At 34.0% G+C, this 27,927-nt stretch overlaps 1 protein-coding gene and 1 long non-coding RNA gene across 3 annotated transcripts; both read right to left on the bottom strand.

Annotated features, from left to right (window-relative positions):
• Positions 1-143: 143 nt before the first annotated feature.
• On the bottom strand, positions 144-7,007 carry LOC148284480 (uncharacterized). 2 transcript variants are annotated; one of them, XR_015824731.1, is made up of 3 exons: positions 6,887-7,007; positions 4,430-4,696; positions 144-1,403 (listed from the first exon to the last, which is right to left on the bottom strand). XR_015824731.1 is itself a non-coding variant. In XM_088239442.1 (3 exons), exons 2-3 carry the CDS (start codon positions 4,659-4,661, stop codon positions 3,676-3,678), a joined length of 321 nt encoding a protein of 106 aa, XP_088095568.1. In that variant the 5' UTR covers positions 4,662-4,696; positions 6,887-6,995; the 3' UTR covers positions 2,534-3,675. The 2 variants fall into 2 exon arrangements, 1 of the variants encoding a protein (XP_088095568.1); XM_088239442.1 differs by lacking the exon at positions 144-1,403 and adding an exon at positions 2,534-3,764 and having other exon boundaries at positions 6,887-6,995.
• A 10,644-nt stretch (positions 7,008-17,651) lies between these two features.
• On the bottom strand, positions 17,652-27,072 carry LOC148284479 (uncharacterized). Its single transcript, XR_015824779.1, has 3 exons — positions 26,943-27,072; positions 20,679-20,975; positions 17,652-19,033 (listed from the first exon to the last, which is right to left on the bottom strand). It is a non-coding gene; the product is annotated as an uncharacterized LOC148284479 (long non-coding RNA).
• Positions 27,073-27,927: the final 855 nt, after the last annotated feature.

Here is a 27,927-nt window from a genome sequence, read left to right as displayed (position 1 = left end):
TGTTGAGTTTGTGTTATCACTATTATTTACACTTATTTGTAACTTTTGTATAAACCTTTTAATACATAAATAAAAATGTCCTAAAACGGGCGCAGCCTAAAACGCAAATGCAGTTCGCGAGTAATGTTTTAACAACAAAAATATTTGGGTTCATTTGATTTATTTAAATATCACAATTCTAAGTGGGGTTACATTAACTTATCAAAAAGTATGATACTCAAAATCTAAAGAGAATATTAAGGATCACCGATAAATTTCAGGTTTAATAAAACATTTTTTAAAGTGATTTTACGGTAAGAACTTACTCGCCAATATGATTATACGAATGACGAATTAAATTCTCTATGTTATAAAACGCGTTTCCTCAATCTAAGAATGATAATGGTTTTTCTCCAGCATGAATTAAAATGTGTGATTTCAACTTATCTTTCCGTGAACTTTTGAATTGGCCTTCTGAGCATGAAAATGGTTTCTCACCGGTATGAGTAAACAAATGATTTTTTAAATTACGTTTAGAAGAACATGTGAATTGGCACTCTGAGCACGAGAATGGTTTCTCATCCGCATATGGTATTTTAAATTATGTTTAGAAGAAGATTTAAATTGGCACTCTGAGCATGAGAATGGTTTCTCGCCGGTATGACTTAACATGTGAGATTTTAAATAACGTTTAAAAGAACATTTGAATTGGCACTTTGAGCATGAAAATGGTTTCTCACCGGTATGAGAAAACAAGTGATTTTTTAAATTACGTTTAGAAGAACATTTGAATTGGCACTCCGGGCACGAGAATGGTTTCTCACCACTATGAGTAGATATGTGAAATTTTAACTTTTCTTTCCGTAAACATTTGAATTGGCATTTTGAGCATGAGAACGGTTTCTCATCCGCATGGGTTAACATGTGGTATTTTAAATAACGTTTGGAAGAACATTTAAATTGGCACTCTGAGCATGAGAATGGTTTCTCACCGGTATGGGATAACATGTGAGATTTTAAATAACGTTTAAAAGAACATTTGAATTGGCACTCTGAGCATGAGAATGGTTTCTCACCGGTATGAGTGAACATGTGAGATTTTAAATTACCTTTATTAGAACATTTAAATTGGCACTCTGAGCATGAGAATGGTTTCTCACCGGTATGAGTGAACATGTGAGATTTTAAATTACCTTTAGAAGAACATTTAAATTGACACTCTGAGCATGAGAATAGTTTCTCATTGGTATGCGTTAACATGTGAGGTATTAAATAACGTTTAAAAGAACATTTAAATTGGCACTTTGAGCACGAGAATGATTTCTCACTGGTATGAGTTAACACGTGCAATGCCAATTTGCTATTTTTTTGACATTTATATTCACACTCTGAACAGGCGAAATATTTCCTTTCTGTTTTTAAACCTGAAAAAAAAGAACAATGTTATTTAAATCTTATAATTAACTAAAACAAACAGGCAGATACCTAAAATACACCTGCTTACGTATTTATTGCAAATACAGTAAGTTGGTAGAATTTCATTTAATTATTGTTTAAGTATCAGAACAATAAAAATATATGATAGATAAATGTTATTAAATATTTTTTTGAAACCACCTACCGACTTTTCTATTTTTACGGGTTCGTGATGTACCCGTCTATTCGTCAAGACACTCCTTAAAACAACATGCAAAACCCACTACACACCTTCGCCATAGTTGTTGCAAAAAAAACCAACACGCCATGCATTCAAATAAGCAACCCTTGCATACACTGTAAAGGTAATGAAACTATTTATTGCTGTGGGAGAAATAGTTGAAAAAAAGAAGGGAGGGGATAAAGGGAGAGGCGTGAGTTTAATGGGTATAGGGCGACCATTTATTATTATTTATTTATAAATTTATTGCAAAAAATAAATAATAATATACATACTTAATAACACGGAATCTATATAAAACCAATTAATGTAAAATGAAAACGGAGTGTTCTCTGTTTATGATAGTCTCCAATTACATGGCGCAGCCTGTTCCAAGATGGAGATTTTTTTATATTTAGAGCATAAGTAGTTATCTACTAATAAAACAATAACATTAAAAAAAACTAAAACTTCTTTATTATAGGAATCTATATAAAACCAATTAATGTAAAATGAAAACGGAGTGTTCTCTGTTTATGATAGTCTCCAATTACATGGCGCAGCCTGTTCCAAGATGGAGATTTTTTTATCTTTAGAGCATAAGTAGTTATCTACTAATAAAACAATAACATTAAAAAAAACTAAAACTTCTTTATTATAAATGCCTAGCTAATTAAATGTAAGAAATTAAAAATCATTATTATACAAATATAAAGTAAATATATGTGCCAAGAATACATGTTACTTAAACATAAATAATATAGTATAATATATAATAAAACAAATATAAAGCAATGAAATATATAAAAATATAAATAATATGTGTACCAATTATATAAAGTACTACGTTTATTGATTTACATATATTTTTCAAAAAACGAAACAGATGTAACATCGTAATTATACATTTTAGTGGGCTATTTGAAAGGTTGTTTAGTTGTTGATCAAAGGAGGATCATTTTTAAAAGGATTTTTTGTCTGAAATATTTCCATATTATTTACTTTGAACCCTTCGTTATTTGTATGTAAGATTTTTAATTTCTGTGTCTTAATAAAAGTCATTATTTAAATTGATTAGGTGATTTGCGAAATCGGAAAAATTGTTGAGAAATTGTTTTGAAGACACCTTATGTGTGAGTAATAAATGTAAGATGTTTCTACTCACTCATATCAAACACACATTTACCCTGTCCATAAACCCACCCTCACACAAATATTCACATACCTACCAAAACCACACTCCACTCATTTACTCACATCTTTACACACAAAAATTCGCACACTTGCACTTCTACATGTATTAATATCTAACTGAATTGGATTTTTATAATTGTATTTGTGTGGAAAATTGAATTGTCTTTATTTTATGTTTTTTTACAATGCTGTGTATTTTTTTTTGTATTGCTGTTGATTATCTTAACAAACAAAAATTGAAAAAAAATAAATTAAAAAATTAAAATATGTTCTTTAACAGTAATATAAACATTTTTTTATGTTCTTCCAATGTGAACTTAAGGAACTGGAAAAATCATTTATTGTATAGTGGGTTTTGCATGCTGGTTTAATTGGTGTCCTGACCACGATACGGGTACGTCTCGAAACCAGTAGACAAAGAAAAGTGGGTCAATTAATGTTTTTTTTTTTACAAATATTCAATAATATTTAATTAAACATTTGACCACAAAGTTAAGAAAATAAAGTCACATTAATTTTAATCACTCTTGTCGTCATCTTTTGATTCTGTCGCGCAAAAAAAATTTTTAGGGCAACAGTTTTTTAAGAAGCCGAAATATGTTTCTATTATTTTTATTCGTGTCTTCCACATAGAGGTGCGTAGCTTTTCACGGTCACTGTATTCAAAATGTATATTTTTAGGTTATCCCGTGTAAGTTGGATTCATTCCGACGTTTCGTCAGTCGGTTAAGCCGTTTAGGAGTTCAGTGACATCACACATACAGAGGAATTATATACATAAAGATAAAGGTACTTGATTGTAAATAATCACTTATGTGACAACCACACAAATGTCTTATTTTTCCAAAATGCGGACTGGCTGCTTTCTACATAACTGCGTTGAATTGATGAAGAGGAAATGAGATCTGCACGAAGACGGAGTGATATGGCATTCTATCCTCTTCGCCTACCACCGCTGTGAAAAAGAGTGATGGTTTGTTTATTTGTCGGTAAGTCATAAGTTATGACCGCGTGTCTATTCAAAACCCACGGCTGTGACTTTTACAAACCTCCATTGTGATAATATTTTCGATAAATAGGCACGAACAATACAACTCCGCTGCCGCCTTAATTCTGTTGAAAACTCAAAAATATTTTTAGCAAATCAGGCAGACAGGCTGGATTTCCTCCCTGGGGAGTTATTCAGATCTCAATTTGTTGCAACAGGTAGGAAAAACATTTATGAGGAAGGAATATGGAAGTCTAGGCATTAACCGGCCGTATTGCCTGTCATTAGCTGGTTTAAAATGCCACTTTACACACTGTGTAACATTCACCATTCTGCCTATGTTAAAACATCCATATTTCCTCAACTCTTCCATCTGTTGACTTTTGTGTTCAGGCGTTGCCTAGTAGGTGAATTGGTTCAGCCGGATGAATCTCACCCACATGATAAAGGTTTCAGCTCTTTTACTCTGGTAAAGGATACACAGTGTGTAAAATGGCCACTTAAACCAGCCAACAACAGGACAAGTCCTTTAAATGCCTCGCCTTCCATAGAGTTTTGGTTTTCCGCGAACCATCATCCACAGTCCAAAGATAAAATTCTAAGTGGATAATGTGTGAAAAGGTATTACTTACTTGGGGCAATTTTGTTGTGACGAAAGGAATCCAAACATTCTTGTTTAATGTCAGGAATGTCAATATCTATCTTTGTGAAGTCAGAACTGGTCCCCGGTTCGGCCTTCACGGTGGCGACATCCGGCTCCTCGCTCATATGGCGACACGGCGCCCCTTCCTCAGTGCGGAGAATATCTCCTTCTGCATCGCCAGTCTCCGGTTCCGCCTTAATATTCACTGCAGCGAATTCCATAGTTCTTGTAATTAAATCTGAAGATTATATAGATCCTGGAAATTATAAAAATATTTACATAACAAAATCAATAGTTTGATCCCTCTTACGCCCGTGCGGAAAGTTCCACAACTAATGGTGCATAGGGCACTGCATTGGTACACTAACCGCAGCTCGATGTCGCGCAGCCTCAAATCTAATAGATGATCAATGGAAGAATGCTCCGGCATTTCAAACATGGCATCGGTCAATTCTGCTGTAATTAATGTCCACAATAGGAACTCTCGAACAGAGGAGCATTCGCGAAGCGATTAAGCGCAGATTTAATTAACCTTGGATGAAAAAACGATTTAAACTCCGACTTTGAAGAGATCTTTATAAGAAAATATAAGCAGAATTCTCGTAAAGCCGACTGATACAAATAGTGAGCTTCAAATAGGAGAAACAGAGCCGTAAATACTGCTCTTTTTGGGTGTTGGCGTGCAATTTGTAACAAAATGGTTACTGGATTTAGGTAGAGAAAAATCGGAAAACTTACTAAAAAACATTCTAAAGTAGAAATGCAGTCATGTTATTGTTTATTTTTGCATAAAATGTCTGCCTTAAAACAGGTTGTACCTAGTTAGGCAGACTAGAGACATGATCCAGAGAAATCTATTACCTATGTGTGTATGTAGTGTAAGTGCGGCCTTCGTGGTGTAGTGGTCAAGACGCTTGACTCACGCACGGAAGGTTCCGGGTTCGATTCCCAGTGAGAACACAAAAATTAAAAATGTGACTTTTCTCAAGCCTGGGTGCTCTGTGATGTAATTCACCACTGTAATTAGGCCTCCTGGCCTGTTGTGGTGCAAAAAGAAAAAATGTGAATTGCAATTTTGTTACTAAACCATGATTATTATTTTTAATTAGCGCATAAGTCAGTATGTTGTAAGGACTAAATTGATGTTTGAATATAACTGTATTAAAACTTCTAATTAACAAAATACTGTTTTTAAACAATGTTTGATATTCTAAAAAAATGTTTATTCTAAGAAAAAAATATTTTAGTTGATTTTTAAAAAGTCATTTTTTTTTAGATTCCATGTTTAATTTTAGGTTTTGTTGCAAAAGATAAATGATTGCATTTGTTTAAAATAATGATCGGTTTGATTTTTTCATTACGTCAATCAAAATTCCTTCCAAAAACAGAACAAATATAGGCATGGTTTAGTCTACAGGCCGTCATTTATATATGTACGACTCTGAGACGTATGTTAAGGCTTTATGTACTTCTGAAAGTCGAACGTCATGGTCTTTGAAAGAAATGTAACTATGACTGAATGTAAGATTGTAGTAAATGGAGATAGTTTGAAACAGGTCGAAGAATTTGTATATCTTGGTAGTATGTTTACTAGAGATGGAAATATGGACAAGGATATTGAAAGGAGGGTTAGTGCCGGCAACAAAGTTAATGGTGCCTTACAGTCTGTCGTAGCAAATAAGTGTCTATCGCAAGAGGCTAAATTAGCAGTTCATAATGGAGTTCTGGTACCAACCCTAATGTATGGAAGCGAAGCATGGAGTTGGAAAAAAAGGGACGAAAGTAGACTGAATGCTGTTGAAATGCGATCCCTCAGGCGAATGTGCGGAAAAACAATGTATGATAGGTGCCCTAATGTCGAAATTACAGCAGAATGCAATGCTGAGTTAAGCATTATCGACAAAATTAAGAAAGGTCTTTTGCGATGGTTCGGTCATGTGGAGCGAATGAATGATGAAAGAACGGCTAAAAAGATTTATGATGCGAATGTGTCTGGTTGTAGAAGTCGAGGAAGGCCGAGAAAGACATGGCATAACCAAGTACAACAAATGCTTGAAAGTGATCATGTGAAAAGTCGGAATAATCGACGTGCGTGCATGAGAAGATGTATGAATGTGAAGGAAGCAAAGGAAGTGTGCCAGGACAGAGTGGTGTGGCGTTCTATCCTCTCTGCCTACCCCTCCGGGGAAATGGCGTGATGGTTAGTTAGTTAGTTGAAATAGATAAGTCTTCTGGGGTTAAGGAAAGTTTAGCAGGGTATTTAAATAGAGATAAGCTTTTGAAAATATGGAGGTCTCGGCTCGTAAAGAACTGAAGATCGGTCATTAGCTGTGTTAAGTGTTTGCCTTACAAAGTGTGTGACTTGACTTTTCTCAAATAATTAATTAATCACGGTAACTACCGGTCTTTTATGGTGCTACATATCAAATATCTGTTTGTTACTTACCTTTGCGGCGATTTGTATGTGAAATATACGATTACTTGTTCAACAATTCTGTAATTTATGTATTTTTAACCCACGGGACAGGGACGCGCGCTACTCAGTGCTTGACAATAGAACCATAGATAAAATCACAGATTAGGCAAAATGGAACGTTCGGTTAAAAAATCGTGGAGTATAAAATTAAGACGGGACCTACCTGATTGTCATTTAATTGGGCATTTAACAGCTACACATTTGTTATATTCATTTTTACGTTTAAGTTGAATAAAACAAAATAAAAACCTACGCACATACACGTAATCATCGAATTGCGACCTATGTGACTTTTGACAGTTCTGCTTTATAGGAAAAATAACAATATTGCATTGAAAATTTTATTACTACCTGGAAATAGAATATAGAGTCATGTATTAATATATTATTATACAGAGAGGAAGCTTTTCAATAATTTACCACAAAATCTACAGGAAGAAATGAATTATGAAAAATTTAGGGACAAATTAAATCAAAGTTTTCTGAGATAATTAACAGAAACTGTATTTTGAACATGAAATGTATTTTTATATGTCCCTGTGAATACAAATCAATTCGCTGTCTTACAGTTGTTCTAATGTTCGTATCCTCATTATTACAATAAAAACATTGTAACTCTTGGTTGGCTGTGATGTCACACTAGTCGACATAGAACATAAAACTTGATATATCTCTCTTATTTTTATAAAAGATGAATTCGTATTTTTCGCAATCTTCCAATGTTCATTTCCACACCCGATTTGAAAAATTAAATTTAAATAATTTTGCAAAAAATATTTATCCTTTCCACGCGAAGAATGAATGTCCCCTAATTCAGCAACACGTATATACAAATACCTTATACAAGCGCGAAGATAAAAGTCATAATTAGGTCTGCCAACAAACATACCAGTCTTGATCTCTTTGATAACAAGTTGTCTTCTTTCAAACGATCACTAAATCAAATTCAATTATAAACACCTCTCTCCCGCTTCCACTCCCACCGAGTCTACTATATACCATTGTGTCTTTCTACTTTAAAAAAAATATTATTTATGGAAAAATGTGTCTTTAAAAATGCCCATTAGACGTATATATAAATAAATAAATAACAAGGAAGACAGAGACGCTGGTCTGCAGCGGGTGTTGTTTAAAACGAAAATTATGGAGAATGAATTATTAAATAGTATGTCTACGTGTTTTTTTTTTTAACGTCTGAACTTCAGAATATTCCGTCTTTTATTAGTGGTAATATCGAGTTAACATCGTGTTACCACTAATAAAGCGCGCGCAAAGGGATTATTTACCACAGTCTTTTAAGAGTTAAAAAAACTCTGAATGAGGTACTTCGGACGATTATTCATGGTTTTTTTGTAAGTATACAATTGACCGCCATAGTATCCGCCACCCCCTCTATATATGTATAGGATTTAAGCATTACATCGCTTCCATCGATGTGGCATTGCGTAGAGCACATTGCTCATGTGACTGTGCTGGAGGGCGTTTTAACTTTTTGAACTGGATAACGCACCGCTACATACCATCTGTTGGTTTTTTTTGCCAAGCTATGCATCCACAGGTGACCACAAGCCTTGCCATTCATTTAAAGTGCCGACTTTGGGTTTAGTTCCCTTGCTCACCACGCGACAGCCAGTGCCCAGTAAGGTTTTTGTGTGGGTTGGTCCCAACCCGGTATCTGGTTTACGATTGTTTCTAGATACATAATTTTTGTTGGTCTGTTAAAGTCTCATCAAAAAGAGTAGGAGACTAAATAGCAGCTTACTTCGTCATTTTGGTTAATGGATCTATAATTGTTATGTTGGCATTGTCAGAAAGCTTTGACTTGCTACACCAGAATTTCGTTTTCTTTAGGGCTACTTGCAGAGACTCGACACAGCACTCGGGCAGTTACCCACGATAATTGAGACCAGCAAATCGTCGGAATACCCTCGAGTAACGAGCTGTGTATCATTTAGCTTACGCAACTCATCATCAACAACAAGAGACCATTCAAGGGGCGATAGACGTAAGCAACACCTCCATGGTAGCATCAAGAGGCAATCTCTTTGTCTTCAAATGCCTTCTCTACTACGTCTGTTAATGCAAGAAGTGCAACTTCTGCGAACATACCTTTTTGATAGGCATTTATTTATTTATCATTTATCATTAACTTATTCATATATATGTACATTACAAAATAAAATATCTTAATTCATACATATAGAAATAATTAGGTAAAATTAGGTATATTAAAAAAAAAAACACATTAGTATACATAGTATCCAAAGCATAATATGTTAAAAAAGTAAGAGAATCTTGTAACGAAAAACTCCCTCAGAGACGTGAAAAATGTCCAAAGTGATATTGTTCAACATAGAGATAGCCCTTCCAACAGGCATAACCATTGGCAGGTTGGTCCTGTATATTGGAATGTGAAACAGTCTATGTTGACGCTGTCTAAGGTAATTATCAGGAACATAAAAGCTAATGCTCAGCATAATTTCAGGGTTGTCAGTTGTCAATAATACCGCGCAACAATCGAAAGAAGTGCGTTGTTAAATACACATTCCTTCTAGTCTTCAAACTGCTGTAACCAAGCATACCCTGGAGGAACTCAGTGGAATAAAGCCATGAATAATATCCGCACTCCCTCATGTAGAGAAACCGAAGAAATTTCTTCTGAACCCTCTCCACCATAAGAGAGTACTTCAACTCACACGGTCCCCGAATCATCGAGCCACTTTCGAGTCTACTTCGCACCAACGAGTTATAAAGAATTATCAGTACTCGTGTACTACCAAAAACCCTAGCAGTACGCAAGACGAATCCTAACATCTTCAATGAACTACTACAAACTGTTTCGATCTGATCATGAAATGTCAGGGAACTCACAAAAGTGATGCCTAGATCTTTAACCTTCGCAATCCGCATAAGATTCTGGTCATTCATTCTATAGCGGAAGAAAAGCGTTTTGTGAGCCCTGGTGAAAGACATAACTGAGCATTTTGAAATATTGAACAATAATTTACTTCGTCTTCCCCATTTCTGAATGGGGAAGTTTACGTTTATTATATCCGCCCGGAGAGTACGAAAATCATCCAAAGTTTCAACCCTCAAAAATAGCTTCAAGTCATCCGCGAATAATAAAAAACGCGATTTGACTACAACTTTTTTAATATCATTGATAAAAATAGAGAACAGTAATGGGCCCAGGTTGGATCCCTGGGGAACAGGTGTTCCTCAGTAAGTAAGTATTAAAAATTTTTGATGCAAACAAGCCATGTGACACGTATTGATTTCGGTTTCGGAGGTAGCTCACCATTAATTTTAGCATTCCATCCGAGAAACCGATCTCACTCAGCTTGTTTAACATAACATCATGATCGACTGTATCAAAGGCTTTGGCAAAGTCATTATATGAACAGTCAACCTGATGTCCTGCATCTAATGCAGCCGTAATATAGTCTGTAAATATCATTAAATTTGTTTTAACCGAGCGACCCTTCCTAAACCCATGCTGTTCATCTATTATAAATGGCTCGACTCGAGAAGCGATGATTTTACTTATTAAAATTTCAAATACCTTAGCTGGCGCTGAAAGTACAGCTACAGGTCTATAGTTTTCTACGGATGACTTAGAGCCACTCTTGTGTATAGGAGTAACTTTAGATATCTTCCGAATTTCTGGAAAGACTCCTGTATTTAATGAAAAATTAAATAAAAAACAAAGCGGCCCCTTTAAAAAATCTACGCATCCTTTAAAATAGAACGTCGGTAAAAAATCTGGGCCAAGAGCATTGGTATTATTCAATCTATCTATGATAGTAGCTACGTCTTTCTCATTGATATTACGAATAACAATAGATTGTACACCGTTTTGCGTAGTACACCGCTTAGCAGCGTTAACGTCAAGAAGCGGAGGTTCACTACTGTATACAGTTTTGAAGTGACCTGCGAAAGCTTCCGCAATATCTGCGCCCCGAACAGTTTGATCACCCCATGTCATGGTGTCAATATTCCCGCCGTTTGCCTTTTGAGATTTAATAAAATCCCAAAAACAATTTGTATTTTTGAGAATATTGTTTTCCATATTGGAAATAAATGACCGGTACGCTGATCAAATGTCACGTTTAACGCTATATCTTAATCTACCAAACATTTTATAATCATTCTGACAGCCCGCAGCTTTCCATCTTTTATGGTAGGAATGCTTAACCTGAATATCCCTAATAATAGCCCCAGAAAACCACTTTGGATATCGCCTTCCTCCAGTTGTCTGAGACCTTCAAGGAAAACAAGAATTAAGTACTCCTTCAACAATACAATAAAAGTTTTGCACCGCCTCATTTATATCCAATGTGTCGTATACCTCATTCCAGTCGATACTGGCCATTAAAAAGCACAGCTGGTCAAAATTTCAGCCTCTCCAACTGACTGTGCCAGTTCAGTTCGACGGGGACGATTTCTCATCCGCATGGGTTAACATGTGGAATTTTAAATTACGGTTAGAAGAAGATTTAAATTGGCACTCTGAACATGAGAATGGTTTCTCACCAGTATGACTTAACAGTGAGATTTTAAATTACGTTTAAAAGGACATTTAAATTGGCACTCTGAGCATGAGAATGGTTTCTCATCTGTATGCGTTAACATGTGAGATTTCAAATTATATTTATAAGAACATTTGAATTGGCACTCTGAGCATGAGAATGGTTTCTTGCCGGTATGAGTAGACATGTGAATGGTTTCGCATCCGTACGAGTAAACATGTGAGATTTTAAATAACGTTTTTTTAAACATTTAAATTGGCACTCTGAGCATGAGAATGGTTTTTCACCAGTATGAATTAATAAGTGAGATGTCAAATAACGCTTTTGTGAACATTTAAATTGGCATTTTGAGCACGAGAATGATTTTTCACCGGTATGAGTTAACACGTGCAATGCTAATTTGATCTTTTTTTGACATTTATATTCACTCTCTGAACAGGCGAAATATTTCCTTTCTGATTTTAAACCTGAAAGAAAAAAAAAGAATGAAGTTATGTAAATCTTCTAATAAACTAAAACAAACAGGCAGATACCTCAAATACACCTGCCTACATATTTATTGCGAATTCAGTTAGTTGGTAGAATTTCATTTCGTTATTGGGGATAAATGATATAATTTTATTTTTTTTAATCACCTACAGACTTTCCTATTTCTACCGGTTTCGTGACGTTCCCGTCTTTTCGTCAAGACACCGCTTAAAACAACATGCAAAACCTACTATACACCTTTGTCATAGTTGTTGCAAAAAAATATAAAACCAACACGCCATGCATTCAAATAAGGAACAGTTGCATACACTGTTTAGGTAATGAAAATATTTATTGTTTCGGGAGAAATAGTTGAAAAAAGAGAGGGAGGGGATAAGAGTATAGAGCGACCATTAAAATAAAACATCGTATTATGAGCTATATTTTTTTATTTATTTATTTTGTTCATTAACGCCCAAAAGGCATTTACAAAAAATAAAAATGAAATACATGCCACCATACTAAATAATAAACAGAATATACAGAAAAAAATTGTGAAATTAGTTAAAAAGGATATGGTAAAAAGTTTTACAAAGTAAAAAAAAAACAATAATAATGACAAAGGTATGCAAGAAAAAACAGTAAGTATATAAACAAAAAATGCAAAGATATAAGCTTATGAAATAAATTCTGTAAGGCAAACAATAAATAAAGTGTAAGGTAAGCAAGAAAGACATTTTTAAGTTAAATTAATAAACAAGCGAGCATATATTATCACGAAAAAATAAGAAATAAAAATATGTATGTATTAAATGCGTATTTGCCAATACTACAGTGAAATTTGATCAAATAGTAAAAAATAAAAAACAAGTATAAGGTAATAAAAATAAACAAGTAAGTATTTTTTTTAATTTATGAAATTGAATTGTCAATAATAGTTTGACGAGCAGCTACAAATAAACTTGATATTGTGGACTTATAAGATGGTAAAGAATTGGACATAATATTGAAAGGTTGTTTGATTATTGATCAAAGGAGGATTATTATTTAAAGCTTTCCTTATGCGAAATATTTCCATATTATTTACTTTTAAACCCTTTATTATTAGTTTGTAAAATTTTTACTCATGTATCTTTAATAAGTCATTATTTAAATTGATTAGGTGATTTGCGAAAACGAAACTATGTACGATAGATGCACAAATGTTGAGATCCGTACATTATGTAAGGCTGAGACAAGCATTATCAATCGATCAAGCGCTGAAATCAAATAAGTTATCTGGACCTACTTGGAGTTCTATAACATCAACGAACTCACAATCAAACAAAAAATATGCGATGCCCCCGATAACAATCAACAAAGCGCCAGCACTCCCAGCGCGGCCTGCTGTATTTGTTTTTCCGGAAGATAAATCTACATCATATACATCAGAATCAACTCTAAAAAAAATGAAGATCGCACTGAATCCTACTGCAATAGGTGTTAAAATAACAGGAGTGAAGCAAATTAAAAGTGGGGGAATAGTCATTCACCCAAGTTCTCACGGAGAAGCTTTAAAGCTTGCTAATAACCCTGAAATATCTGGTGCTGGATTAAAAGCAACGGTGGCGACTTATAGGCTCCCACGCATTGCCATCCATGGATTGGAACAAAACACCTCCCCCGATGACGTCATTAATGCGATACATCTGCAGACTCATGATGAGACAGGTATACCGCTCGAGGATCTAAAGAAACAAGTCACAATGTCACATAAATCTGGCCCTCGAACAGGGACATGTACATTTATATTTAGAGTTCCTCCCTCTGTGCGACATTCCTTAATTTCTTTCTCCAAGTTGGCCATTGATTGGAAGCTACACAAAGTCAGAGACTGGGTCGATTACTTGAGATGTGGTCATTGCCAACTTTATGGCCACATAGCATCTCGATGCACTGCTGACTCACCTACTTGTTCCCACTGTGCCAAACTCGGACATAACCGTGATGCCTGCCCCAACCCTGACAAGTCTCCGATATGTGCCACGTGCAAATTCTTTAAGAAACCCGCCACCCACGTAACGGGAACTAGAGATTGTCCTGCCCGTCAATCTGCCGAAACAAAAGAATTGTCACGGATAAATTTTTTAGTCCAAAGTTAAAACGTCGGAATCTCGAACGTAGTTTCTCTATTTACTATCAAAACATTCGAGGCATAAACACTAAGTTAAATACCTTGAGATGTAATCTTTCTACAGGATGTAAATACGATTTTCTATTTTTTACGGAAACCTGGCTATCTGACAATATCATGTCAACCGAACTAGGACTAGCTGAGTATAATATATTTCGTTGCGATCGTTCAGTATCTTCAAATAAAAGACGAGGCGGTGGTGTCATGATATGTGTAAATAAATTGTATTCTTGTTACACCGTTGAGTCTTCTAGCAATATTGCAGATCAAATTATATTATGTGTTTCAGTTGGTTCCAAAAAAATGATCATTGGTTGTGTTTATATTCCACCTTCTTCGTCTATTGATACTTACAAGGCCCACACAGAATTGGTAGAGCGAGTTTCCACTGATGCAGCTTCTGTGCTGATATGTGGAGATTATAATTTGCCTAAAGTATCTTGGATTAATGATGGAAGTGGAGTTAAAACATAAAGCCCCAATACCCCTCAAACAGCGGTGGTAGTAAATTCATTTGCTTACATGAACATGTATCAATTAAATTTCGTAAAAAATTGTTCAGGATACTGTTTAGATTTGATTTTCAGTACTATACCTAACATTTCTGTATTAGAATCTATTGATCCTTTGTTGCCCATCGACAAGTATCATCCACCACTGGATTTAAATGTTACGCATGCCTTTAATATTGACCCACTTAAGCCTAACGATAATGCGCATTACAAGTTTGATAAAGGTGATTATGATGGGTTAAACCTATATTTCTTGTCCTATGACTGGAGCACTATTTTTTCTTATACTGATATTAATGAGGCTGTAATTAACTTCAACCAATGTTTGAATGAAGCAATAAATATGTTCATCCCCAAAGCTAACTTTATCCGACCAAAGTTTCCAAAATGGTTCAGTCCGTATTTAAAAAACTTAATATTTGAAAACAAAAGAAATCACAAATTATATAAATCAACTGGCAACCTAATAAATTACCAAATATTTTCCCAATTGAGAGAAATGGTAAAAGCAGAGACAAGAATCTGTTACAGTGTCTTTATTAGCAATACTGAGCAGATGATAAACGATGACCCGAAAAAGTTTTGGAGATTTGTTTCGGATAAGCGTAGCGATCACCATATACCGTCAATTATGTTCCTCAATGACGGACGAGCAACTAATGGTGCCGACATTGCAAATCTTTTTGCAACTCATTTTTCATCCGTTTTTGCAAATAATAATTCCTCATGCTGCGCTATCCCTTTACAATATTCAAATACTATAGATTTAAACAGTTGCACGATTTCTAATAATGATGTTTTTCGTTCTATGAACAAATTAACTAGTAAAAAGACCACTGGGCCTGATGGTATTCCAGATTTATTATTAAAAAATTGTAGCTTCAGTCTCTCTAAACCAATTTCATTCATGTTTAATCTCTCTCTATCATCTGGTGAGTTTCCATCCTTATGGAAGATAAGTTATATAAGGCCTATTTTTAAATCAGGCGATAAATCTGATATTAGCAATTATAGGCCTATTTCAACATTATCTTGTATCCCTAAAATGTTTGAAGCTATAATTGCTAGCAAAATCACGCCCATGTTTAAGAATATACTGATCGATGAACAGCATGGATTTAGATCTGCCAGATCAACCACCTCTAACCTGGTAGATTATACCCAGGTTATTGTCAAAGCACTCGAAAATGGTCAGCAGATTGATGTTCTTTATACAGATTTTTCTAAGGCATTTGACAAAGTAGATCATAAAATTCTCATGTATAAATTACATGCCTTGGGAATAAGAGATCCATTACTATCATTTATTAAATCGTATCTAACTAGTAGGACACAAAATGTTCGGATAAATAACTATTTATCAACCAGTATTGATGTTACATCGGGTGTACCTCAGGGTGCTCATTTGGCACCCCTGCTTTTCAATTTGTTTATTAATGATGTTGCTAAATCATTCTCTTACTCTCGTTTTTGGCTCTTCGCGGACGACAACAAAATTCTCAAAATAATTCAAACTTTACAAGACTGCTTTCTTCTTCAATCAGACATTAACTCTTTTAACCGATGGTGTAAAGTCAATAAATTAGAACTAAATATTAAAAAATGCAAAATAATGTCATTTTATAGAACAAAACAACCAATTTCCTTCGAGTACCTATTAGAAAACTCCAAAATTAATGTAGTCAAGTCCATCAGAGATTAAGGAGTTGTTTTGGACTATAAACTGACACACAACGAGCATATAGATAATACAGTAAATAAATCACTGAAATTACTTGGCTTCATTAACAGAATATCCTCTGATTTTACTAATGTCCGTACAATCAAAACTCTTTATTGCTCAACTGTTCGCCCTCTTCTTGAATATGCCTCAGTGGTTTGGTCTCCATTCTATGTCAATCGCATTAATCACATTGAATCAGTCCAACATCGCTTGCTTCGAAAAATAGCGTGGATGCTTGGACTAGAGAGAGATAATTATTCTTATGCTGAAATAGAGTCAATGTTAAATATTTCTAGTCTACAAAAACGTAGAACTAATATTGACTCCATATATATGTTCGGCATACTAAATGGTATAATCGATGTTCCATCATTACTGGGACAAGTAAAATTCAATATCCCGACTCGTAGATTGAGAAACAATGAAGTACTGTTCATCGATCAGCATAGAACAAACTATGGCCTAAATTCTCCAATGACCCGCCTTTGTCGTATTGTTAACTCAAGACAGGATCTGGACTTTTTTGGTTTAAGTTTACAACGATTTAAACGAGCACTAAATAAATAGTCCAGATCTTGTCTCGATGTCCCTTATGTTTGTCAATGCTTCTTTCTTTTTTCTTTAAATGTTTTAAACTATTCTTGTATTGTAATATTTAAACCTTATAAATTGTATACATGGACAATGTCCGTTAATAAATAAATAAAATAAATTATCGACAAAATCAAGAAAGGAGCTCTGCGCTGGTTTGGACATGTAGAACGAATGGACAGCGAGAGAACGGCTAAGAATATTTACAATGCGAATGTTGATGGATGCAGAAATAGAGGAAGACCGAGAAAGACATGGCATGACCAAATCCAACAAATACTTAAAGACGGACATGTCAAAAGTCGGAATAATCGGCGCGCGTGCATGAGAAGATGTATGAATGTAGAGGAAGCAAGATCTGTATGCAAAGATAGAGTGTTGTGGCGTTCTATCCTCTCTGCCTACCCTTACGGCGAAACGGCGTGATGGTTTGTTTGTTTGAGAAATTGTTATTGTGAAGACACCTCATGTGTAAGTAATAAATGAAAGATGTTTCTTTTCACTTATATTAAACTCACAGTCACCCTGTCTATAAACCCACCCTCACACCCGTATACATTCACACACATATTCACATACCTACCAAAACCGCACTTCACTCACTTACTCACACATCCTTACAGACAAAAACTCGCACACTTGCACTACTAAATGTATTAAAATCTAACTGAACTGGATTTTTATAATTGTATTTATGTGGAAAACTGACTTGGCTCTTTAAAATGTTTTTTTAATAATGTTTTTTTTAATAATTTAATAATAATGCTGTGTATATTTTTTTGTATTGCTGTTGTTTTTCGATGTAAAACGAAACTTATAAAGCATTAATTCAGGTTTTTCAAGAATTCTTATTTAAACATTTATATTTAAACGAATGGCAGTCTATGCATGAGAATGCCTATTGGCAGTCTTAGCATGAGAATGGTTTCTCAGCGTTATGAGTTGACATGTGAGATTTTAAAGTAACTTTATAAAAACATTTAAATTGGCACTCTGAGCATGAGAATGGTTTCGCACCCGTACGAGTTGACATGTAAGATTTTAAGGCACCTTTCTTAGAAAATTCAGATTGTGACTCTGAGCCTGACAATGGTTTCTCATAGGTATGCTTTAACATGTGAGATTTTAAATGACATTTCTGTGAACATTTAAATTGGCACTCTGAGCATGAGAATTGTTTCTCACCGGTATGAGTAAGCAAGTGAGATTTCAACTTACCTCTCCGTGAGCATTTAAATTGGCAATCTGAGCAGGAGAATGGTTTATTACCGCTATGAATTAACAGGTGTGAATTTAAATTCGATTTACTTGAACATTTATATTGGCACTCGGAGCATGAGAATGGTTTCTCACCGGTATGAGACAACATGTGAGATGTTAATCTACTTTTAAACGAAAATTTTAATTGGCACTCTGAGCATGAGAATGGTTTCTCACCGGTATGAGTAAACAGGTGCTCTTTTAACTTACTTCTATATGAGCATTTAAATTGGCAATCTGAGCAGGAGAATGGTTTATTACCGCCATGAATTAACAGGTGTGATTTTAAATTCGATTTACTTGAACATTTATATTGGCACTCTGAGCATGAGAATGGTTTCTCACCGGTATGAATTAACAGGTGATATTTTAACTTCCTTCTCCGTGAGCATTTAAATTGGCACTCTGAGCATGAGAATGGTTTCTCACCGGTATGAGTAAACAGGTGTTCTTTTAACTTACTTCTATATGAGCATTTAAATTGGCAATCTGAGCAGGAGAATGGTTTATTACCGCCATGAATTAACAGGTGTGATTTTAAATTCGATTTACTTGAACATTTATATTGGCACTCTGAGCATGAGAATGGTTTCTCACCGGTATGAGACAACATGTGAGATGTTAATCTACTTTTAAACGAAAATTTTAATTGGCACTCTGAGCATGACAATGGTTTCTCACCGGTATGAGTTAATAAGTGAGATTTCAAATAACGCTTTTGTGAACATTTAAATTGGCACTTTGAGCACGTGAATGACTTCTCACCGGTATGAATTAACACGTGCAATGCCAATTTGCTCTTTCGTCGACATTTATATTGGCACAGTGAACAGGTGAAATATTTCCGTTCTGCTTTTGAACCTGAAAAAAAAAAGAATATTTAAATGTAAATCTTATAAAAAACACGTGAAAAAAAAAGAAATCGAAACGTTTTTCTAGGATAAAACGAGCTTTGTTGAAAAATGGACTAAATGGAATTTAAAAAAAACACAATTACGTTTTAAGGTTCTGTTAAGTATCTAAAATTAAATTTAAATTAACCCGATCTCTATAACAGATAGTCAAATTCGCGACTTAGGTGTTATTATTGATACGAAACTAATGTTTAATATTTATATTGAATCGGTTCTAAAAAAACATATAAAATGGTCGGACTTATTATGCGGGTATCGAAACCATTAAAACACGCAGAGACATATGAAACGCTCTACAAAACATTTGTTCGTCCCCAGCTAGAATACTATACTCCTATTTGGTCACCTTACTATAATGTACCTACGTATTTATAGGCTAGAAAGGGTCCAACAAACAAAAATTAAGCATGGCGACTACCGGTTAAACATTAACTTCTCTAATCATGCTGAAAGTATGCAGTACCAAATAATAAACTCTCTTAAAAATCGAAACATAATGTTAGACCAGTTATTTTTATTCAAATTAATAAATAATAAAATTGATTCTCCTAACCTACTTGAAAGACTTCCATTCCGTGTGCCATCTAGACCGACAAGACAAAATCTTCTGTTTTACACTGAAAACGCGTCAACGAACTATTTTAAACAATCTACAATACCTAGAATATGCGACCAATATAATATTTGATTTATTGAGGCTGACATTTTTTGTGACAATGTATGTAAATTTAGGTCAAAAATTATAGAAATTTTGGGAGAAGCAGATATTTAACTTTATTATTATATATATATTTTTTCTTTTCGTTTCTTTTATATTTATTGTATTGAACATAATTAAAATTATTGTATTAAGCGTAAACAATTTTTTTGGTGTGTGCGTGAGTTTCTTACACTAATATACAAAAAAATTGGCAATATTTTTGTACATACTGTTTGTTTACCTAATGAAATAAATAAATTATTTAATATCCCGACCGGCTTATGGACACGACTGTCCCTTTGTCAAAGCTTAAAAATAATTGAGATAAAACGTTTCGGATCAAACTAAATGACAGGCAGATACCTAAACACATTTGCTTACATGTTTATTGTGAATACACTTAGTTTGTAGAATTCCATTGAAATTATTGGTAAAGTATCAGAAAAACAAAAATGCACTATGGATAAATGTTATTAAATACTTGTATATAACCATTTACCGACTTTTCAATGTCTACCGGTTTCGAGAGGTACTTGTCTCTTCGTCACGACACCAATTAAAGCAATACGCAAAACCCACTATACATCTTCGCCAAAGTTGTTGCACACAAATATAAAACCAACACGCCATGCGTTTTAATGTATGCAGGTAATGAAAATATTTAATGTTGTGTAACAGTGTGTAAAGTGGTCACTTAAACCAGCCAATGACAGGTCATAAGCCGTGTAAATGCCTCGACTTCCATATACCCTTTTCAAAAATATTTTCCCCCTCTGTTGCAACAAATTTAGTTAACGATTGATACAAAAGGAGTTTGTTTCTCTGCGATTCATCATCCACAGTCCAAAGACGAATACACCGAGTAGATAATGTGTGAAGCAGTATTACTTACTCGGGGCAATTGCATTGTGACGAGAGGAATCCAAACATTCTTGTTTAATGTCAGGAATGTCAATATCTATCTCCGTGAAGATGACGATATCACTGGTTATCCTGGGCAGGTCGGCACTGGTCCCCGGTTCGGCCTTCACGGTGGCGACACCCGGCTCCTCGCTCATATGGCGACACGGCGCCCCTTCCTCAGTGCGGAGAATATCTCCTTCTGCATCGCCAGTCTCCGGTTCGGCCTTAATATGCACTTCAGCGAATTCCATGGTTTTTATAATTAAATCCGAAGATTATATGGATCCTAGAAATTATAAAAAATATTTACAGAACAAATAAAATCAATAATTCAAGGGAGTGCGGAAAGGTCCGCAACAAATGGTGCATTGCATTGTTACACATCTTGATTTTTTTGTTTTATTGTGGTATGATGATCAGTCATACAATTTTTAGTGCCAGTCCAGGGATAACAATTAAATTTGAAAGTAAATAACCTGGAAATAATAAAAATTATTTATGTCGATAGTAAAATAAATCTAATCGTCAAAAATTTTAGAAAAATACGTGTTCATTTATTTTTAAAGTTTAACTTCAAAGATCCTTATCAATGCGGTTTTTAAAAAAAAGATTTGCGGCGACTTTTTGCAGGATTTCGCAGATTTCATAAATAACAAATTAAATCAACAACGTTTGAGTATGTCTAAATGCTTTCAGACTGGCTGGATTTACTCCCTAGGGAGTTATTCATATTTAAATTCATTTTAACAGAGAGGGAAAATATTTTTCAGAAGGGAATACGGAAGTCTATGCATTTACATAACTTATGACCTGTCATTGGCTGGTTTAAGTATGAATAAATATGAATAACTCCCTAGGGAGGAAATCCAGCCAGTCTGCAAGCATTTGGACATACTAAAAACATTGTTGAATAAACTACCTGGTAAAAGAAGAATTATAAAAAAGTGGAAAATTGTTTTTAAGCGCTGCCAAGCAGGTGATTTGGTTCAGCCGGATGAATCTCACCCACGTGATAAAGGTTTCTGCTCTTTTACTTCACAGAAGTCAACAGATGGAAGAGTTGAGGAAATGTGGATGTTAAAACATGGGCAGAATAGTGAATGTTACACAGTGTGTAAAGTGGCCACTTAAACCAGCCAATGACAGATCATAAGCCCTGTAAATGCCTAGACTTCCATATTCCCTTCTCAAAAACGTTTTCTCTCTCTGCTGAAATGAATTTAAACAAATTAAATATTTTGCATCATGTCACTGTAATTTTTATCGATTTTTCAAAAGCTTTTGACACTTTATGTCATTAACATATTACAACAGAGATGAAGAACATTTTGGAGAAGGTTATATAGAAGTCTAGTCATCTACAGGGTTTATGACCTGTAATTGGCTGGTTTAAGTGGCCACTTAACACACTACACAAGTAGCGTGGATGCTTGGACTAGAGAGAGGTTATTATTCTTATGCTGATAAAGAGTCCATGTTATATATTTCTAGTCTATAAAAACGTTAAATTGATTCCATATACATGTTCGGCATACTAAATAGGATAATCGATGTTCCATCATTACTGGGACAAGTAAAATTCAATATTCCGACTCGTAGGTTAAGAAACAATGAAGTACTGTTCACCGATCAGCATAGAACAAGCTATGGCCTTAATTCACCAATGACCCGACCCGTCTTTATCGTATTTTTAACTGAAGACAAGATCTGAACTTTTTTGGTTTAAGTTTACAAGGATTTAAGCGAGCACTAAATAGATAGTTCAGATTTTGACTCGATGTCCCTTATGTTTGTCAATACATCAGTTCTGTTTTCTTTAATGTTTTAAATTGAATAGCTATAAATTGTCTACATAAACAATGTCCGTTAATAAATCAATATAATATCTGTTACGTGAAGGAAAGGTCAGGCGCAAATCCAGAAACCTTTTACCAGTATTTCTTGACGACCTTCCTTATGCTAGAAAGATGTGACATTCTGTCACCCGCTCGACAATAGTCGATGCGGCATCTCGATTGCTTTGTCATAATGCTTTTCTTAAAAACACCCCCGTCAATTTAATTACAAAGACAAATGAGAAAGTGTCAACACTAACAAATCCGAATTTATCTATGGCCTATGGCTCTGCTGCCGCACGTAAAATTTTATTGTTTCTCGTCGGACTTCTTCTGTTGAATATTTTATTTACGGAATATTATGAAAAAAGGAAAAGAAAATGTTTTACTGAGACACTGCAACATTGATAATTATTATTTGCCTTGACATAACACACATCTACATGTTATAAGAAATATATCATATTGTATATAATATATATGCACAAAAATGGATCATGTATCAAAATATAAGTATTTAGGTATTATTATAGATTCTTTAGACTTTTGATTGGGAAGAACGGGTATAAACAGTTTACAATAAGCTAATAGGTTGCTTACTTAACATGTACCATTTAAAACCATACCCACCATACCCAGTGCTGAGACTAGTTTACTTAGGGCTAGTTGACCCAATAATTCAATATGGATTAAGAATATGGGAACTAAGTTTCAAATCTTATACCGACAGAGTCTTGAACTTACAGGTACAAATCTTAAAAATTATCGTACCTGTAAAAATAAAGATTGAGGCAAAAGACAACAATAAAATATTATTTGATTTTGTTAACGTTTTGCCAATTAACAAACAGTGTCAGTATAAGATAGTGACAGATCATTTCCTCGATTGCAGTGGCGTACTGCGTAAGCAAATGGCGTATTGGACGTCCCGGAATTAACTAGTATTATCAGCTTAAAAGTACCTGTTCGAAATACTCGGCAGCTAACGTAATTTTTTGAATCTCCCAGCAGTCACAATTATTGTTACAATTCACCTAGACTACACCGGCCAGCGGCTAGGTAACGAGTATGGTGAACTTGATATATTTCGTTTGTCTTTATATAAATATAGGTTAAGTATTCAAAAGGTTATAAATTCATTTGTTTAAAATTTCTTAATATTGTTCTTTATTTACTATTTTTTTTCTCATGTATCTATATAATAATGTACAAACTTATATGTATGCATATGTATGTGCATGTATGTGTATGTATATATATGTACATGCATGTATGTATATGTGTGTGTATGTATGCATATACATGTTTATGTATGTGTGTATGTTTTCATATGTAAATTTATTAAATATTTTTCTATGTACCCATATACCTATGTTGTTGCATTTCCTGATTTTAACTTATTATTGTATCTTTTAGTTTTTCTTATGTTATCTTTAATTTTATCTTAATTTACATACTTATGTTTCACTGCTGCACTTGAATGTAATTTCTAATATATGTAAAAGCCCGTAGGGCATGTAAATTAATAACTAAATAATAGATAAATAAATCCAAAGTAACCCACCAGATCGTGACCCGACAAGTATCGGCACAGGAACTACTATGGAGATAGAACAATGGGAAGTGTAGTACCAAAACTGTACAATTTAATACCAGCTGAAAATCGTGGGGAAAAAACCTAAATTCATTTTTAAAAAATAGTCAAAAAAAATATTAAAAACTGCAAGTGAAATTTAAGTGTGCTTATAAATATATTTTATTCTTCATTTATTATTAAACTATGTACTTATTTATAAATTAAAAAAAAAATGTAATGTAACCCGCAGACAAGCTTCGGCTTTGCGGGAGCAAAAATACAATTATATACGTTACTGATTTGTTAAAATCAATAAAACTTTTAAAAAAAAACAAAAACGTATTTCGACATTGACAAGCGATAAAATAATTTTAAAACCATGTTTCTAGTGAAACTTCATTTGATAATGGATTGAAAATAAGTACAGTTATATTTGTTGGGCGTTACTTATAAACCTGGGCACTTTGATACATGACAGATGGCAGTGGGCATAACCATAGAAAAACATAACAGTTGAACTCGCATGCATCTTATTTAGACATAAAGCAATGTGAATGTAGCTATGGTTGAAATACATGTCATGTCAATGATTCTAATAATAATAAATAATATAATTTGGCCATTCGTATCTTTAGCACATCGAGGTTTAATTACTATTAGCGATATTATGTTATTATTTGTATTTTGACACGGGTCGATTACAATTTTTCAAAGGCGAAAACTTTGACGTTTAATTTCTAGATCGTAATTAAAGACGTACCTAATCTTATATTTTTAGAACAAAATAATTATTTACCGTGATATTTAATCGAAAATGATTTCCAAAATGTGTACAGTGCCGAAAAATATTTTTAATAATCATAACCATCTTTTACAGTTCCAATTGAATAGAATCCGTTATTTGGTTTGTTAAATAAAATTATCACTTTTGAAATTCGTACATAAGTTTGATTGGTCACCATAGAATTAAATATTTATATGTTGGTCACTTTGTTTTCCAAATGTCAGTTTGACCACTACAACACTAGTTAACATTTCCAATAGACAAAAAACTTAATAATGACCATAAATTGTGCAGAGTAATTCAATAATAAAACCACGTTCGGTATTTTCATATTTTACTATTTGTTGATATATTATATTTATTTTTAAATACGTTTCAAAGATTAGATGAAATCGACGATTTACAACCAATTTATTTATTTTATTCAAAAGGTTTTATTTAAGAACTATTTGATTAGGTTGGGTTACAATATGGAGCGCTGTATTTTTTTTTATTTGTTGCGCATCAGAAAAAGCACAATAAGAATGATAAAAATGAAATGACGATATTTTCGTTAATTTATGTCAGAAGCCGCTTCTCAGGAAATGACTTTGTGACGTAACTAAATTTATTTATAAGAAATTCATGGCGTAGCCGAAATATTGTAATAAAAACTAGGATGTTTTTGTTAAGTGACGTTAGCAGGCGCTACTCAGGGGCGACTTTGTGACGTTAAGAAATTCATGGCGTAGCCGAAATATTGTAATAAAAACGAGGATGTTTTTGCTAAGTGACGTTAGCAGGCGCTACTCAGGGGCAACTTTGTCACGTGACGAAATTGTTTTATAAGAAATTCACGGCGAAGCCGAGATGCGCGGTGTTTCGAAATATATCAGTGTAGGTAGCCGCCTAGTTATAATATATTTTTTGTATTTGTATAATTCTTATTTTTGTGTATTTATACTTATAATTTGAACGTGTTTATGTATAATTCTTATTTTAATATGTTAATGTATTAATCGCTATTTTTTTCAATTATTTTTAATCGCTATCCCGTTTATAGATTATATTTGTAACACCTAATAATACATTTTTAAAAGTATTACATGTTATTTTTGTATTTTCCATAATATTATTGTTCATGTATATTTTATTTTATTAGTTCTTTTAATTTACTATATATTTTTTTTTACAAAAAATAAAAATGCGTATTTTTCGGATGTATTTTTCTGTAGAAAGAAAGAAGAAGAATTTTCCTGTAATAGACAATCTATGAAAATAATACACATCTAATTTCAGCTCTCAGTTGATCGAATTTCCAATCTTCCTTTTTTTCGATGGTTAAAACTCTATGAAATTCAAAGACAATAAAATTTTTCCTGTCATGTATCGATGTGCCCAGGTTTATAAGTTGCCCCCAAAATACCTACTCGTCATTCAAACATGAATGCCGAGCGTTTAACAAGAAGGAATTTTGACAGCTGAAGTAACGATGTCGCAATCGATTGTCAATGTCGAGTGCTTTGTGGCACTCGAGATAAAGTCGATTGGTTTTCAATCGACTGCATTCGTATGGGTGGTTCAAGAATGCTGTCACTCGTCGAATTACGGAAGTCGCATACGATTCTAGTGCCGAACGAGTCCACCATAAGGCCCCAGGACCAAAAGCATATTAAGCAAACGCGCCAATCACTACTCTGAGAGACCGACTGTTCACCACTCGATTTCATTCTTCTTTAGAGTTGCTATCGAGTCCAAAACACAGTTTTGGCATTTATTCAGGCACACGACTTTATTTTCCATCCGCCCGCACACATAAGTCGAATTATCCGTGGAAAACAATCGACCCGTGGAATTAACGTAATAGCATTAAGGCCAAGGTGTGCTTTAAAGATCCGACTGGCCGAATATAATTGACTTCCAATTAATATCGCCTTATAACTTTATTCCTGTAATAAGAAGAGGAATAATATGTAACTTACGGCGGCTTTAATATGCCGTGTCCAACGCTGCACACCCTGGGGCGCGAGGAGCGGGTTTTTTGGTGCTACGTGTATAATATATATATTTGTTACTTACTTTTTGCAGCGATTTGTATGTGAAATAAACGTTTGCTTGTCCAACGATTCTGTAATGTACGTATTTTTTATCCACGGGACAGGAACGCGAGCCACTTGATGCTTGACAGTAGAACCACAGACAAAATCACAGATTAGGCAAAATGGTACGCTCGGATAAAAACACAGACCATAAATTTAAGACGGGACCTTCCTGATTTTTATTTAAATTGAGCATTTAAAAGCTGCATAATAATTGTTATACCCATTGTTACAGTATAAAAACTGTTAACCTAAAAACATACATCTAGCTAACGGTCCATTTACATATGAACAATACAATACAAATGACAATATTGCATTGACTGACATATTAATACATGGACGCGCTCTATGAAGTAAAATAGATGCCCAATTAAAAAAAATGCCTAAGTCTAATTTTATCGGTTTTGAGTTGGCAGCACTGCCGTGTGGAGCATTTTGTGAACTATTCATTTACCTAATTAACTTTGATTAAAGAATACCCATATCGAATTTTGGATTTGAAAAATGATTTAATGAATATTATTTCGATTTAAAAAATCCGTAAGTCCTAAAAATATCTTAATCCAAGTGTTTTTTCCTTTAAAAAAATCCCTTAGTCTTTTAAATACTTTTGAAAAATCCTCAAGTCCTGAACTTAGGCTTAAGTCCACTTTTTTTGAACGGAAGATCTGCTTATACCTGTCAATAGTCCGGCTTCTCCTATATGAGTTTCCACCACCAGATCCTCACACTTTAGTTAAAAATTAGAAAGAATATACCTTTTGCAGTTACTTACTTACTTATTACCTTGTACATAATAAGCAAGGCAAAAAATATGCAACTCATTCATTAAAAAACAAATTTAAAAAAAAATCCAAGCAATAGTTTTGTAACTAAACATGTAACAATTTTGTATTTTTTTTTTATCTTAAAATAAAGAAGAAGAAAAACTTTACAATACGTATTTTCCGAAATTCTGTATT

The sequence above is a fragment of the Micrasema longulum genome, unplaced genomic scaffold (genome assembly GCF_059751315.1).
Source record: "Micrasema longulum isolate JH-2025_06_02 unplaced genomic scaffold, ASM5975131v1 h1tg000116l, whole genome shotgun sequence".
Classification (NCBI taxonomy): Eukaryota; Metazoa; Arthropoda; class Insecta; order Trichoptera; family Brachycentridae; genus Micrasema; species Micrasema longulum.
The sequence above is the reverse complement of the archived record's forward strand: the minus strand, read 5'-3'. Positions and strand labels throughout refer to the sequence as shown.